Here is a 15,473-nt window from a genome sequence, read left to right on the forward strand (position 1 = left end):
CATGTTAACAATTATATCGAGCCTTTTCGCTCTCGCTTACCCTCTCTCTCACTCATACACACACGCACACTCTGTCTTTGGAAATCATTTTGGTTCCAAGAGATCTTGTCGTATTTAGTCTTCTCGTTTGGATGATTTCTCCCCTTGTCTTGTATGCATTTTTTTTCAGATCCGGAGGGCGTTTCCATCCGCTTGGGTGAATTAGCGCCAAAATGGAAGACGCACACGCGAAGTCGGGCGAAGAGGTGATTTACAGATATTTGTAAATGCTTTGTTTCAATTTGCAATCATTTTCTTTGTGTCTTTCCTTTAGTTTTTGCTTAATTATTTCGCTTGTTTTCTCATTGCTGTTCTTATCAGAAGTTTTGATAGCACAGTGGAAGATTTGTTATAGGTTTGCCGTTTCTTTGGTGTGGGTGAAGACGGACTGAACGAAAGTCAAGTAGAGGCGCAGCGAGCCAAGCATGGCTTCAATGGTGAGTGACTCTCAGAAAAAGCTGCCCACAGAATTTCTTCTTTTATACATAAACTTGAGAGCAATAGAGTATTTTGTTTATCTTGTTCTTTATCATAGATCTTTTATCGAACAATTCTTGCGCCCTAACCTAGATATAGTACAATTCCTGAGAAAATAACTAATCGATTACCTCAAAGATTAATTGGATGACAAATGAGGCTGGTACTGTCTTGATATCGCTTTATGTTCCTTTATTTCTGAAGTGTTGGAATTTTGCGCACTGTGTGCTAAATGTCTAATATTTGGATTCTCATCAGAGATTGTCAGGATAAGTTTCGGCTCTGTTTGAGACCGCTATGCGGAGGTGCGATATTTGAGGACTTGGATGCAAAAGCGTCGTCTATGTTTACTGAGAAAGAAATGCCCATGTGCTCTCTCGAAACTTGAAACTTTTGGGCTTGCTTTATTTGACCATTTTATTAGGCTGCAACCTATACGGCAAGTTTTCCAGAAATGCCTGCCGAGGAAGGAAAGTCAATTTGGGAACTTATTTTCGAACAGTTTGACGATCTCCTTGTGAAGATTCTTCTCCTCGCTGCTATAATCTCTTTTGTAAGTTAAACTGGAATTATTCTTTTCACGTTTCCAGCGGGTTTTCACGAATCTTTACCTCTCTACCACTATAGTTTTCGTACTCTTCACGGGTGACTCCGGTTCTGAATTGGAAGCTGTGATCGCCGATATGTTGGCTCAATTGTCATTTTTATCGGTTACAGTGGCATCACTTATAGTGTTGACATAACCTCTTCGTTAATTGAAGCCTTCGCTCAATGTCCTAAATCGTAGTCAATTTCAATATTGAGTTCTGGTGTTTCTACAAAATACATAGGGAATTGTGGTGTGGGTTCAAATGTAGCACTGCTTGCTTAGCGCCTGCTGCCACTGTCGTTGCTTTCCTTTGCACACTCCGTCAAACAGCTGCGCCTTTTCTAACAAATGTCTGCATCTGATATCCACCACTACGTTTGATATTGTCAATGTGATGCTCGCGTGTTTCATGTAACAAGCAAGTTTTTATGTGATGCTATAATTTGCTGAAAGTGAATGTAGTGTTTCGAGGAAATAGGTGCGATAACGAGATATCTCCAGGTCCTAGCTCTGTTCGAAGAACATGACGACCAAACTTCTGCCGTCACTGCATTTGTTGAGCCTTTCGTCATTCTCCTTATTCTTATCGCTAACGCCACCGTTGGAGTTTGGCAGGTATATAGAAAGTAATTGATTAGAAGTTTAGTCAGTGGCTTTGTGACAACTTGGTGTTTTTAGGAGCGAAATGCAGAGTCAGCTATAGAAGCTTTGAAGGAATATGAACCGGAAATGGCCAAAGTGGTCCGAGCTGGGTCTCATGGCATCCAGATGATTCGAGCTCGCGACTTGGTACCCGGAGACATTGTCGAAGTATCTGGTGGGTTGTTAGTCAAGTTTAATTGTCAGAACAAACCCTCTCTTTATATTATTTTTGAATGACTTACGTAATTTCTTTATGAAAAAATTATCGAAAATCAAGTAGTTCGTGCAATATTTTCGACTTTGTTCTGCATAAGACAGATGAGTTCTCTGAAATTCTCATCTGTATCAAGTCACAAGGGAGGCAGTCCTAGTTGAAACTGAGAGATGATACCTCGTAAATTTCGTCACACAACACTTATGCCTTCAAAAAAATGGGACCTTTCGCGATTTCTCCATCCCTATCCCCCGGGACCTTCCTGTAGTTCTTTGCCAGCATAAAGCAAGGTAGTTGTTTTGTTTTTGCAAAACACAAGAGAAATATGTATTCCAATTTAACTTTTGTTTTTGAGATACTGACGAATTATGAGCCTTCAAAACCTGCTGCCTCTTACAGAAAAACATCACAAACATCCGAGAAAAAAATCTGCATTTCTGAATAGTAGCTGGGCATGACAAAATTAAAAAGTGGATCACTTGCCGGATTTTATCTGTCCAACAGAACCGTCATTGTAAGAAAAGGGCGTATTCTTGATTGCACTGCGTTTACATCCCTTCATTTCTGTACATATGCTCATTATTCAGCCGCTTAGAAGACATTTTTGGCAAAATTATGCGGAGAAGATCATTAGTGCTTAGTTGTAGAAGAAGATTTTGCTTCATCATCTAATTTATACTTTGTTATCTTCAACAACATACAATTACGTGGTGCACTTATACGATAATTGCAGTCGGAGACAAAATCCCAGCAGATCTTCGCCTGCTTAAGATCTACTCGACAACGATACGAATCGACCAGTCCATTCTGACTGGAGAGTCAGTGTCAGTTATCAAGCACACAGAATCTGTTCCTGATCCCCGTGCCGTGAATCAGGATAAAAAGAACTGCTTGTTTTCAGGCACAAACGTGGCCTCTGGAAAGGTATCGTGCTGAGTAGCGTACTTGATTAGACATATCTATCTTTGCTTTCAGGCTCGGGGGATAGTATTCGGAACTGGACTGAGCACTGAAATCGGTAAAATTCGAACTGAGATGGCAGAGACGGAAAGCGATAAAACCCCACTTCAACAAAAACTTGACGAATTCGGTGAACAGCTGTCTAAGGTCAGTACAATATTAGGAATTTGCGGTAAATGCAATCCGAAGGGTGGGGTGATGACCGTCTATCTTTCATAGCGGGAATCCTTGATGAATTGGTTTTCCCATAGCTCATCACAAGGAGTGAAGTTTACATGAAAAGTTAATATATTTTAACACTAGCTTTATGTGTGGTTAGTACCATTTATTCGTAAATTACCGGATTGATGTAGAAGGGATTAAGAACTTCAAGGGATGCTGAAGAGAAAACAGAGGTTGTTACTGAGTCACGGCAGAAGACGAAAGGTGTTGGCTTTCTAACTAGGTTATTGTTCTCTATTCGATGGGAAAGGAACGTTTTTTTTTTAGAAATTCTGTAAAACAAGATCAACTGTACACATCTACTCGCGTTCAACTGATGTTAAAAGTCGCTTAGGTTATTATTAATAAAGATTCTTAATAATAATAATATTAATAAGCATTCGCGTAAAGTGAATACAAAAAAGTGTATATGAGTGTCAGCTGTTTCATTATGGGTGAATTTTGGAGTTAAGTGATGAGAGACTAAGGTTATGACGTTAATGTAGAGGTGTGGACTAATTATTTACGTGGAATATCGTCTGTGATGATCGTAGGACCATCTTTTATCTGTTTTAACTGTTAAGATTAACCAGCGTTGATACGTTTCTTTCAGGTTATCTCCATAATTTGTGTGGCTGTATGGGCCATCAACATTGGCCACTTCAACGATCCAGCTCACGGCGGGTCTTGGGTTAAAGGAGCGATTTACTACTTCAAGGTGAATTTTCAAAATACGCGTGCCTGTTTTATTTTTGTTCAGCTAATGAAGAGATCGTTTCTAGATTGCTGTTGCGCTTGCCGTCGCTGCTATTCCTGAAGGTCTTCCTGCCGTTATCACTACCTGTCTAGCTCTTGGAACACGAAGAATGGCAAAGAAGAACGCCATTGTCCGATCACTGCCGTCTGTGGAAACTCTTGGGTGCACATCCGTGATTTGCTCTGATAAGGTGATTTTGTTATTTCTGACTTGATTTTTCGTCAAATATCTAGTGGTTTGCTTTTTTTAGACCGGTACTTTGACCACTAACCAAATGTCTGTGTCAAAAATGTTCATTGCTGAATCTGCGTCTGGTGATAACGTTAATTTCAACGAGTTCACTATCTCAGGATCAACGTATGAACCTTCTGGAAAGGTATTCTTCAACAACAAAGAGGTGGGTTTTATTCATTTGCATCTGGAAGTTCTTTTGTAAGTTTGTATGCTTCAAGAGAAAGAATTGTAGATCAACTGTGCTAGTGGAGATTTTGATGCCTTGACTGAGTTGGCTACTATCTGTGCTATGTGCAACGATTCTGCGGTTGATTACAACGATACGAAGAAAATCTATGAGAAGGTATGGTCACTCACGTCTAAGCAAGTAATAACCGTTAATAAGAGGGGTGCATCAGTAATTTGATCTGAATAGAAATCAAATATAATTGTTATTTCACCGCTTCTTTAAATTACATCTCAATTTGGTCACACGGCGATCTACCGTAATGTATGAGGGAAATTTGTCCGACAGTTCACCTTGCACGAATTTCCGCGTCCATTTCATGATCCGCTGTTCCTCAAACTTGAAAAACCAACCCAGCTTAATCCTTAAACCAGTTTTTTTTTTTGCATAGTGCATGTTTTTTCTTGCTTCGGACGGAGTACCGGCATTAACTGTGTAGCTAAGCTTCCGGGACAACGTCTAAACGAGAAGATATATATCATGCACTTCATCCTCAACCAAAATACTAATATGAGAAGGCGGTGCGTGATTACAAAACATTTGATAATCAAAACACTGAAGAGGTGCATGGACTATTAAAAGAAGCTCGAAACTTTGAGAGTTTTTGGCATTCCAATTCAAAATCTCACCGTATACTTTGATTATCATTTTGCCACCTCTCTTTCGAACTCAACCCTAACTGCTGTGCTTGCTGCAGTGCAATTTAAAGGTGTCCAACCTGAAAAAAAAACATCGGGTTGCCCAGAACTAGATTGTTCACAACTCGAATTTGAAGCGAGTGGTCGTCTCGCTAAAAAAAAAAAACTAAAATACACTGGCTTAATGCGCTCTGACGTTCATATTTTGTCTCCTAGTTTTAATTGTGCATTCTAACTTTTTTTGGTGCAGTTTATTCAAGCAGTTTTTGGGGAGCGAACAGAAAGCTTGCGAGAACCACTTTTTCAATCACTTGTGTAAGAGTTTTTTTAATCACTTGGGCTTACAAGCTGTTTGAGTGCACATCGGAATTTGCATCGGACGAACAAATTAATGCCTTATTTTTCGGTGTGATAATAGTATCAGGAATCTCACTCGTTCGATGCTACATTACTGGTGCAAACGAGCTGGAGATTATCCGTTTTGGTTGCTTTCTCCATGTTTTATATGATAGACGGGCGCATAGTTGATTGCATCTCTGTGCAAGTATCAGTATTGTCGAATTTTTGCCGGTTTTATCTGAAAAAAAATCGTTCGGAAGTGTTATTGCGTGCTATAATTTTACTATGATTCATAAACAAATGTTCTGGTTGCAATCTTGCTGTCGTTTCTAAATTAAAGGCATCACCCCAGATTCGTGGGGTGATGCCTTTAAATAACGAATGTGAGTGAAAACGATTAAGACTGCAACAGATTGAATCGATTATCCTCTACATATACGATCCATTTAAGGTCAGTTTGCTCTCTATCAACAGGAGATTCATCTCAGGCACAACAAATAGTAAGATATAGAAATACAACTTGATATGAGATAAAACAATTTAAAAGCTTATCTAAATTTGGCAGCTATTGATTGTACAGAATGTTAAATCTCGTTTTTGAGAGCTTTGCATAAGTTCCTAATTGGAAGTTTACAGTAGGATGAGAACGGTATGATGCATGATGCAGTTGCATAACTGGCGTTGAAGCGTTGCGGTGAAGATAGCGGTCGGAATCAAGGTGGGACTATCACAAACTGCAACGAAAAGTAGTGCTATCCAGGCTCTTCCCTTGATCCTAATTGCTACATTATACCACATAGCTTTGAGCCCAGCCGCTTCGTGACTACATGCTTCATGTCGATTTGACCCTACTATACGTCAGCATCAATTCAGAATGTATTTTGAATGGTAGGATGAAAGTTTCTCGTTGGGATGTTATATTTCCCTGTTGAAGGTAGGAGAAGCAACAGAAACAGCACTGGTTGTTCTCTGTGAGAAAATGAATGTCTATGGAACCCCGAAGTCTGGACTCTCTCCACGTGATTTAGGCAACGTTTGTAATCGTGTTATTCAACAGAAATGGAAGAAGGTAATAGTCACTATTCGTTTTTCATGCGATTAAAATTCAAAAAGTAGAGATTATTTCTTCTAGGAATTCACTCTGGAATTCTCTCGAGACCGAAAGTCAATGTCATCATACTGTGTCCCTGCTACTGGTGGGTCTGGAGCTAAGATGTTCGTAAAGGGAGCTCCAGAAGGAGTGCTTGGACGTTGTACTCATGTTCGTGTGAACAACCAGAAAGTACCACTTACGCCCGCGATGACTCAGAAAATTGTGGACAAGTGTGTTCAATACGGCACTGGCCGCGATACGTTGCGTTGTCTCGCACTGGGAACGATTGACAATCCAATATCGCCGCAAAGTATGAACCTCGAGGAGTCTACGCAGTTCGCCAAGTATGAACGTGATATAACTTTTGTTGGAGTCGTGGGAATGCTCGATCCTCCTAGAACTGAGGTAGATTGATGAATTTCCAAGAATGCTGTCATTTACATGAGATTTTAAGGTCATGAGTTCGATCAAAGAGTGCAACCATGCTGGTATTCGTGTAATTATGATCACTGGTGACAACAAAAATACTGCGGAGGCTATTGGAAGGAGGATTGGACTTTTCAGCGAAAATGAGGATACCACTGGCCTCGTAAGTTTATGTACCACACGCTTAGCAAAAGTGAGTAGGACTACATACCGAACGATTTGCACTCGAGGGAGTGAAGACTGACGACCACATGCACAACTAATTATTAGTTAATATGCTTTTATGCAAATTTCTGAAATTAACTTAGTATGATCAAGAAGAGCTCTTCAATTTTCGAACTGTTCCATAGCCGTCCGAAAAAGGACAGAAATTGGGCCACCGGAAGTGTCGAATTCGCGAAGAGATTCTGTCGAATTTGTCATTAGACGTAAATAGAGAAAGGATTCAGCTGCTAGGTGCTTTAGGCCTTCACCGGCCGTGAGTTCGATGACTTACCGCCAGAGCAGCAATCAGAGGCCTGCCGACGAGCCAAGCTGTTCGCTCGTGTCGAGCCCGCCCACAAATCCAAGATTGTTGACATTCTTCAAAGTCATGGAGAGGTGAGTGTCTGAAAAAGCCAAGAAATTCTTTCACTCCAAGCATTTCTAGATAACAAGATGAGTAAGTATAAAATTTATTACCCAAGTTTAGATTACTGCTATGACTGGAGATGGTGTGAACGATGCTCCTGCTCTGAAAAAAGCGGAAATTGGAATTGCTATGGGTTCAGGAACGGCTGTCGCCAAATCGGCCTCAGAAATGGTGCTCGCTGATGACAACTTCGCCACCATCGTCGCTGCTGTAGAAGAAGGAAGAGCCATTTACAATAACATGAAGCAATTTATCCGATACTTGATCTCATCTAATGTCGGAGAAGTGGTCTCAATCTTCCTTGTTGCGGCACTTGGAATCCCGGAAGCGTTGATCCCAGTACAACTTCTATGGGTCAATTTGGTCACAGATGGTCTTCCAGCTACTGCTCTTGGCTTCAACCCACCCGATTTGGACATAATGGAACGTCATCCGCGGTCAGCGAGCGAGGGATTAATCTCCAAGTGGCTTTTCTTCCGTTATCTGGCTGTTGGAAGTGAGAAACCCTTATTTCTGGTTCGAAATTTCTATTTCGTTGAATATTTGATCAAATTAAGCCTATGTCGGAGTTGCAACTGTTGGAGCAGCCATGTGGTGGTTCCTTCTCTATGAGGATGGGCCCCAGATCACTTACTATCAGCTGACTCACTGGATGAGATGCGAGGTATGCAATAATTCAAGCAATTGTGGTGATTTTGTACATTACACCTATCAACTTTTCTCCAATATTGCCTACTGTTTATTCTTGAAGATTGAACCCGAAAACTTCACCGATTTGGACTGTGCAGTTTTTGAAGATAACCATCCAAATGCTATGGCACTTTCCGTGTTGGTTACGATTGAAATGCTCAACGCCATCAACTCGTAAGACATTCCTTAGTTTTCCTCACTTAATGTGTTTTGCCGCAGTTGGTAGCAATGATTTCAGCATGAAAAATATGTTTTAGATTATCGGAGAACCAATCCCTTCTCGTTATGCCACCATGGAAAAACGTATGGTTATGCGCAGCTATTGCCTTGTCTATGTCACTCCATTTTGTGATTCTCTATGTTGACATCATGGCAACAATCTTCCAGGTATAGTTGATGATTATGTAATTGTCGTACAAATTTCTGATGAAAAGCGACAATGTAGTATTGAAAGGGATAGATTAGTGTCCGTAAATTTGTCACACGGATATCTCACCATACAATCCTCGGTTTTTTTTGTTGAGCCAACGTTAAACCTTAAAATAACTGGTTGCAGCATTTATAAGTTACCAATATCTCCATTTTTTCTGAATACTTTGGAATTTTTCAATACTTTTGTTTTGGAGAAGCACATTTTTCTCTTAGAATTTACAGGATTCTTTTAACATCACTCTGGTAATTTTTACTTTCAATCCTTTTTAATTATAGAAGTGTGGTGGATTTCGTATATCTGACATCTTTTCCCACTTCGTATTAAAATTCCATCGTTTTCTTCAGTAAAGCTACTTAATATTCAACGGGTGATCCAAAATCTCATGGTAATTAATCTGACTTTGGGCCAGTTTTTAAGAGATAAAATTATAAATTAGTCTTCTGAAAAATCGCCTAGATATTTCTGCAGAGAACCAAATTTGGAGTGCTCTTTCATAATTTTACCACCTCAGTATTTTCAAATCCCTATTCTCTTATCGTATTTTCCAGATTACTCCGCTATGTGTGACCGAATGGGTCGCTGTATTCAAGATCTCATTCCCTGTTATCCTTCTCGACGAGGTTCTCAAGTTCGTCGCACGCAATTACATCGACGGTAAGCCGGAAAGTCGGGCTGTTAGCATTCGAGCAATGGTGTCTCTAGCTGGGCTCGGCGCAGTTTGGTGTGCCTATTTTGGTTGGATGTTAGGGCCTTACGCTGCAGCCATCGATCGAGCTTTCGGTAGTTCAGTGATAACGTCGCGTTTGCACTCTGAACTCTAATGATTACTTAGAAACACCTCGAAAGTTGTTTGTTTACCATCTATCAAAACACGTGTGTTGTTGTTCTCTTCTTATCACTAACCGAATGGAGTGCTGTTGTTAACTTACTGTCGACAAACGATGCTCTTAACCATTGGTCACACATATACTTGTCTCTTATTCCCCAATAACTGCTCATGCGATGTATACGCGTACTCAGGGGTACATACAGCGCCTTTCTGTGTTTTTTTCAGTCCCGTAGAAAAAGGAGCTTGAGACCGTTTTTTGAGAATGGCCGCTTTTCGTTGTGCTCTTTTTTCTTGGAACTGGGATGGTTTCGGATCTTTGGTGAGATTCAGAGTCACTCCGGAATTTCTTGCAATTTTAGCTATGATTTTATACTATGAAATGAAATTTACAATGTGGACCATATAGATTGATGATCACGAATGATTGACATAAATGCATGCACACAAGATGATAAATCAGTAAAATTGAAAATATGTCTACCAAAGAGGTTATTCAAAAACAATTGTTGCTCACATTGTGTTTCATTATATATATATATATATATATATATATATATATATATATATATATATATATATATATATATATATGCGGGACTCTTCAAATTTTTATTGTTTTCAGTTTCCAGATGTGAGTAGTTGATTCCACCCTGTTCAACTATTTCTGTGTAAGATTAAAGGCATCACCCCACGAATCTGAGGTGGTGCAGATTTCAGGTGGAGTATTCGTATACAGGATGGGAGACTACGGAGAGGGGGGTGATTCCGTCCATTTCTTCCTAATTGCCGTAAAAAACGGCCCGGAAGATACGGCTTCACTCGTTTTGGCGCACCATTTTGTACAAGAGGTTTGATTGGAGCGCGCCAGTCTTGTGCGGCGCCGCATCTTCCGGGCCGTTTTTTACGGCAATTAGCAAGAAATGGACGGAATCACCTCCCTCTCCATAGTCTCCCATCTCGTAAACGAATACTCCACCTGAAATCTGCACCACCTCAGATTCGTGGGGTGATGCCTTTAAAGAAGTTCGAAGTTGGTCTCGGTATCTCATGATCGTACTTATGACTGAGTATCTGCTAGTTCAAGGTATCGTGTAATTCTAATCAAGTGAGAGTATCTCCCTACATTCAGATCATGTTTGGATCCAAAAGTGTTGTTTCATGTTTGGATCCAAAAGTCGGACGGGAGACGCAAGTTGTGCACTTTAGAAGAAAACATCAATCAGGCATGCAAAAATAATTTTGTTGTAAGATATGAAGTTGGTCGAACGACACATATATCGAGTTGGACGTTTTATCCTCAAAGGTCAGGTTGGAGTGATGTAACAGAAAAATCCAAAACAATTTTCGTCTAGAATCTCACCATTCATTCGAAACAAAATGAAAATTGCTGAAATGAAAGTTATGAGTTTCACTGCGACGATACTGCAATCTATGAACTTTCCACATGTGCAGCCTAAATGGACGTTTAATTTTTCAAACTCCACCGCAGTTCCTATCCACCGATGTTTTTGCAACCCCTATTATACAGCGGACCGAGCTTGTGGCGTCCGGGTGCTTCGTTTGCGGGATTCTTCTGCGTCTTCCTATTGCTCCATCTGGCTTCTTTTCACCTATTGTTTCGTTTAATCTGTGTGTACACCACGTCTTTTTCCCCTAGGAAGTTGTTTGTGAGCAGTTCCTGTTGTTTTTCAAAGAGAATGTTCAGTCATCTTCACCAACGATCTATCTATGTCTCTGATCATCTTGTCGTCCTTTCGTTTTCCTTCACAATTCGTCTACACTAGATGTAGAATTGATGATAATAATTGTTACTACTTCATAGTGATTATGAGTGATATGAAAGGGACGATCGTCTTGCGGTCGTCCTGCTACTTTTTTTCTGTGACGCACTTTTGTTGATATTTATTTGTAGTTATTCTAATCATTATAATTTATTTCTCTTTTTTGTTCTGCTTTCTTTGAGTATGGTTTGATAACATAAACCTGGTTTTACATAGGATACAGAGTTCCTAAATATGGTGTGCTCCTTACGGTATCGTCACAGACGATGTTCACATCGACAAAAAGGTGCTACAGTCCGGGTTTGTTTCGTCTGCTTTCCTGTCGGCTTTGGTGGTCTCCAAACTGCTGTGTTGTGGATGTGCATGATTTGTTGTGTCTATAATTTATAGCATGTCTGCTGATCTGTTATTTCATTGTTTGGAGCGTATAATGATGATAATGAGGTTGTTGACTGCATCCGACTAACGTTTCAAATATGTTCTTCATCGTAAGACAGATGAGGATTCAAGATTTCGGAACTAATACAGGTGAAGTGGAGCTCGCAGCTGAGTTCGAATAAGAGTTGCGCTAATAAAATAAGAAGAAAAATAAGAAATAGAATAAGAGAAGCTATGATTTCGCAGAAGAAAAAGAAGAACTCAAACATTTCAAAATATGTTCTTCCATTTGATTTTATTGCTTACTAACTTGCCAGCAGAATTTATTCGTGGTCATAAATGTTCAGGAAATGAATAGAAGAGAAGGGAAACGAATAAATCATGAATTATTCGTTTTGTTCCTGAATATTTGAGTTTCGTCTCTCAGCAGTTAATCAGACTATGAACTTTAGTGATATAATCAGATATCATATTATCAAACTTCATAATTTCTCTGATTTCTTGGGATATTAAAAACTAGGTTGATGTTGAAGGAAACTCTACACATACTGCTGAGGTGCACTTATGGTCGCAGAGAATTCGTTGTTAAAAGAAATGGTAATAAAAAAAAGTATTAATGCGCAAAGTTTGCAAATAGAGCTTACCAACAAAAAGACAACGAGAAATTTAGAAACTTGAAATAGGTTAGACCATAACTCTCAATCAGTTGAAGAGGAAATTGGAAAATTCTCAAAATATGTCCTCCGTTATTTTCGACATTTACATATTTCATCATGTTATTACTATTAAGCAAGAAGGCATCATCTTTAAATTACCTTAGTCTTTTTTTGACCGGACGACCTTAATATGCGCTACCGTTCGCCGTTTTTTGGGATCTGGCTTTTTATACTAGTTCAAGCTAGTGTATTGGGTTTATAGAAGTGTGTTTTATAAGAATACCCTTTTCAGAGGAGCTATTCACAGAGAGTAAAGTTTCATCTTGGATTTTTACTAGTATTTCAACAGTTATTTCTTAGTGGTCGAATTTAATCTTAACTCTATATTGCAGCGTCGTAACCTTTTTCTCGTGTTCGCCTTTCCGTCCATTTTCTAGCCACACACATAGTCCGAGAAAAATTTTTGCTGTTGCCACTAGATGCCACTTGCTGATATCATGAAAACGGATATTTGGAAACTTTTTGAAGACTATGGGTTTCAACTAGTAAATTGGGTTTCAACTGGTAAATTGCGGTCGCTATAGCGATTTTTTCTTGTGTGTTCGTTGCCATAGTCCTGAAAGAATAGCGAGTTTATCCAAGTTTTCGATTATATGTAGCTAACTAAATGTATGTTTTATGGGACACTTCATTTCATTGCATATTATGCTAAAGGATGAAGAATAAAGTGCATAGTGTTAATCAACCCGCTTGGGGTGGGCCGATGCGCTTACTTCAGTTCACAGTCGTTTGAGGTTTGTGAATGCGCATGCAGCCTTGGATGAGTTGTGGAGGGTAGCCGATATGTCAAGTAAACGTTTCTATCCTCCCAGAGATCTGGTACATACTTATCGACCCCATAAGAATGAAAAGCTTGGTTGGCACTATCACAGTGGTACCGCTTACCTACTGCGCTACACCGGCCCCTCTATTTTGTGTTATCTATCACATGGCCTTTTGTGCAGATTTGCCAACATTCCGACGTGCGGGATGTTTTTTTTTCGTTCATGATCATGTTCAGTTAGGCGATCGCACTATGTGTGCATGTTCGCAGTTCATTGCGTGCGGATGCATTGTTGTACCATATGGTATTGATTTCGCACAGACATTTTCTTGATTTGAAAAAAAGATTTCCGAATGTGTGGCATTCAGCATGCATGAGCTCAGGTACACAGCTGTTGTCATGGTAAATTTCGTCGAGATTGCCTTGTAAATCACCTCCATTACATGTGCTTTTGTCATTCATCATAAACCTATTTCAGTGGAACCTCCAGCGGATATCAATATCAAGAAGAGGATTTAAGAGGTCGGTGTGGAACATCTTTATCTGTTCATCAATCTTCTCGTCGTCATCATGACTTGAATCATGAGATTATCAAACGTTGCAAACATTGCTTCCACTTCTCTGACCCTCCAACAGATAATTAGGGATATTGCTATTTAATTTTTTGTATTATTTCCTATCTTTGTAAGTTAATTACATTGTGATAGGTCGTAGTTGCTTGTTTTTTATTCCTAGGGATGTCGAAAGCTCGACCAAATTAATGCTCAAATGGCAATATTCCACAATAGGCGTCGGCGCGACGTACCTGTATTGCTTAGGGTCACATTAGTGTGGTTTTCTCGCCCACCTGTTAATATTTACATTAGTTATAGCGCTTAATAAGCGGATGAGAAAGCCACTACGCATTAGTAGTCCTCCTCTCTATTTTTTTTTACAAGCCGCAGGTTAGATATTTCCCGATGTCGACGTAACGTACAGTTTTCTAGTATTTTTATCTTTCGATTCTTATTCTGAATAATCTAATAATGGGGATAGGTTCTTTCATGTTGCTCAAGTGCTCATCATTGATGAGTGGTTAACTAGAGGTGTATTACGCGCGGCACACCCACAAACACTATTTGGCCGAGATGTTATTCGCCAATTGAAGTCTGGTCACACTAATACGAAACATACGGTCTGTATCCGTGTTCATTTTTCTCCATGCCTATTGATAGTGGTATTGTTATGTGAAAATATTTGAAATACAGATGGAACCCTAATAAAAAAGTTTTGTTTTGCCTGTTGTCTTTGTCATTCATGTTATTTGTCCAAGAAACGCTTAAGCTTCGAACATCTTTCTTTAGGGCATAACATCTATAACTACGAAAGTAATTGATATTTTCTCTATTTACATTAAAAAAAATGAAAGGTGCGCAGTCCGATATCGATTACTATAACGCCATTGTTATCTGCAGTATTTGTATGAGAAAAATAGGTGTGAAACAGAAGGGAAATAAGAGGACCACAGTGGTATATGTAAAAGTAAGCGATAGCAACAAAAAATGCGAAACGTCGTCTCGGACATGATCATATCTGATACACACATTTTTCAGGTTTTATATACGACTTGAACTCAATACTATCGAAAATAGTGGTAGGGCTGCGACAATTTTAGAAGACTGTAAGAGGTTACCTTTGTTCGATGATATGTGACAAGACGCGGAAAAGTGCCAGGCACATAATGCTTAATCTAAATCTGTAAAGCAATATTGTATACAATTATTATAATTATATAGACTGCTGAACAAATTATATTCATTATATTATAATTCTATAAAAAAATTGGAGTGTCTGGTGCAAATTTATCACAATTGTGGTTGTTCGTCTTCTTTTCAACTACAAGCTCAACGTCCACACGGCCTCCTTGTTTCGACTTCATTCTTCTGCAGTACTGCGATGAAGACCGTTCCAAGGGCTCTCATCACTTATTACTTCACGAGTTAGAGCGCGGAACTTCTAATTGAAGAATATTAATCAGTTCTGAATATGAAGAGTCAAAGTATCCTGCATCTAATGTTTACGAGAGAATCCTGCGTGAGAAAAAACAAACGATGGGAATAATGAAAAAGAACTCTAGAACAACGTAACGCTTCTGGTCTACTAATGAAAAAAAAAACGTAAATAACTATGGAAAACAAGAAGAGAGAATTGCGAGGAGCTTGACGCACTCTGTAGAGAGGGCTAATGCCAGCCTCCACCGAGGACGCATCATGTCCACGCTCCGTCTAATTTTTGTTTGCCTTTTGCTTGATTGGAGCGGCTAAACTGACGTTTGTACAAACAGAAATAAGGGGAAATGTAGCTGGCTGGAAGGGGCACTCAACCGCGCGCTTACTTCTGGAGGCTCTATCTTCCTTTAATATCTAATAAGTCATAGG

The 15,473-nt window shown here is 39.5% G+C and overlaps 1 protein-coding gene across 1 annotated transcript; it reads left to right on the forward strand.

Moving 5' to 3' along the window:
* Positions 1–212: 212 nt before the first annotated feature.
* Positions 213–13,575, forward strand: RB195_008228 (uncharacterized protein; the record flags this gene model as incomplete). Its single annotated transcript, XM_064194635.1, has 21 exons — positions 213–245; positions 395–476; positions 969–1,069; positions 1,607–1,720; positions 1,784–1,922; positions 2,695–2,885; positions 2,937–3,068; positions 3,736–3,840; positions 3,905–4,069; positions 4,130–4,276; positions 4,346–4,456; positions 6,251–6,385; positions 6,449–6,814; positions 6,864–6,998; positions 7,301–7,435; positions 7,527–7,962; positions 8,024–8,130; positions 8,218–8,330; positions 8,414–8,543; positions 9,138–9,243; positions 13,535–13,575. The coding sequence occupies 21 exons, from the start codon at positions 213–215 to the stop codon at positions 13,573–13,575; spliced, it is 3,024 nt and encodes a 1,007-aa protein (XP_064045780.1).
* Between the last annotated feature and the right edge of the window lie 1,898 nt (positions 13,576–15,473).

Source organism: Necator americanus, chromosome III, assembly GCF_031761385.1.
Source record: "Necator americanus strain Aroian chromosome III, whole genome shotgun sequence".
Classification (NCBI taxonomy): domain Eukaryota; kingdom Metazoa; phylum Nematoda; class Chromadorea; order Rhabditida; family Ancylostomatidae; genus Necator; species Necator americanus.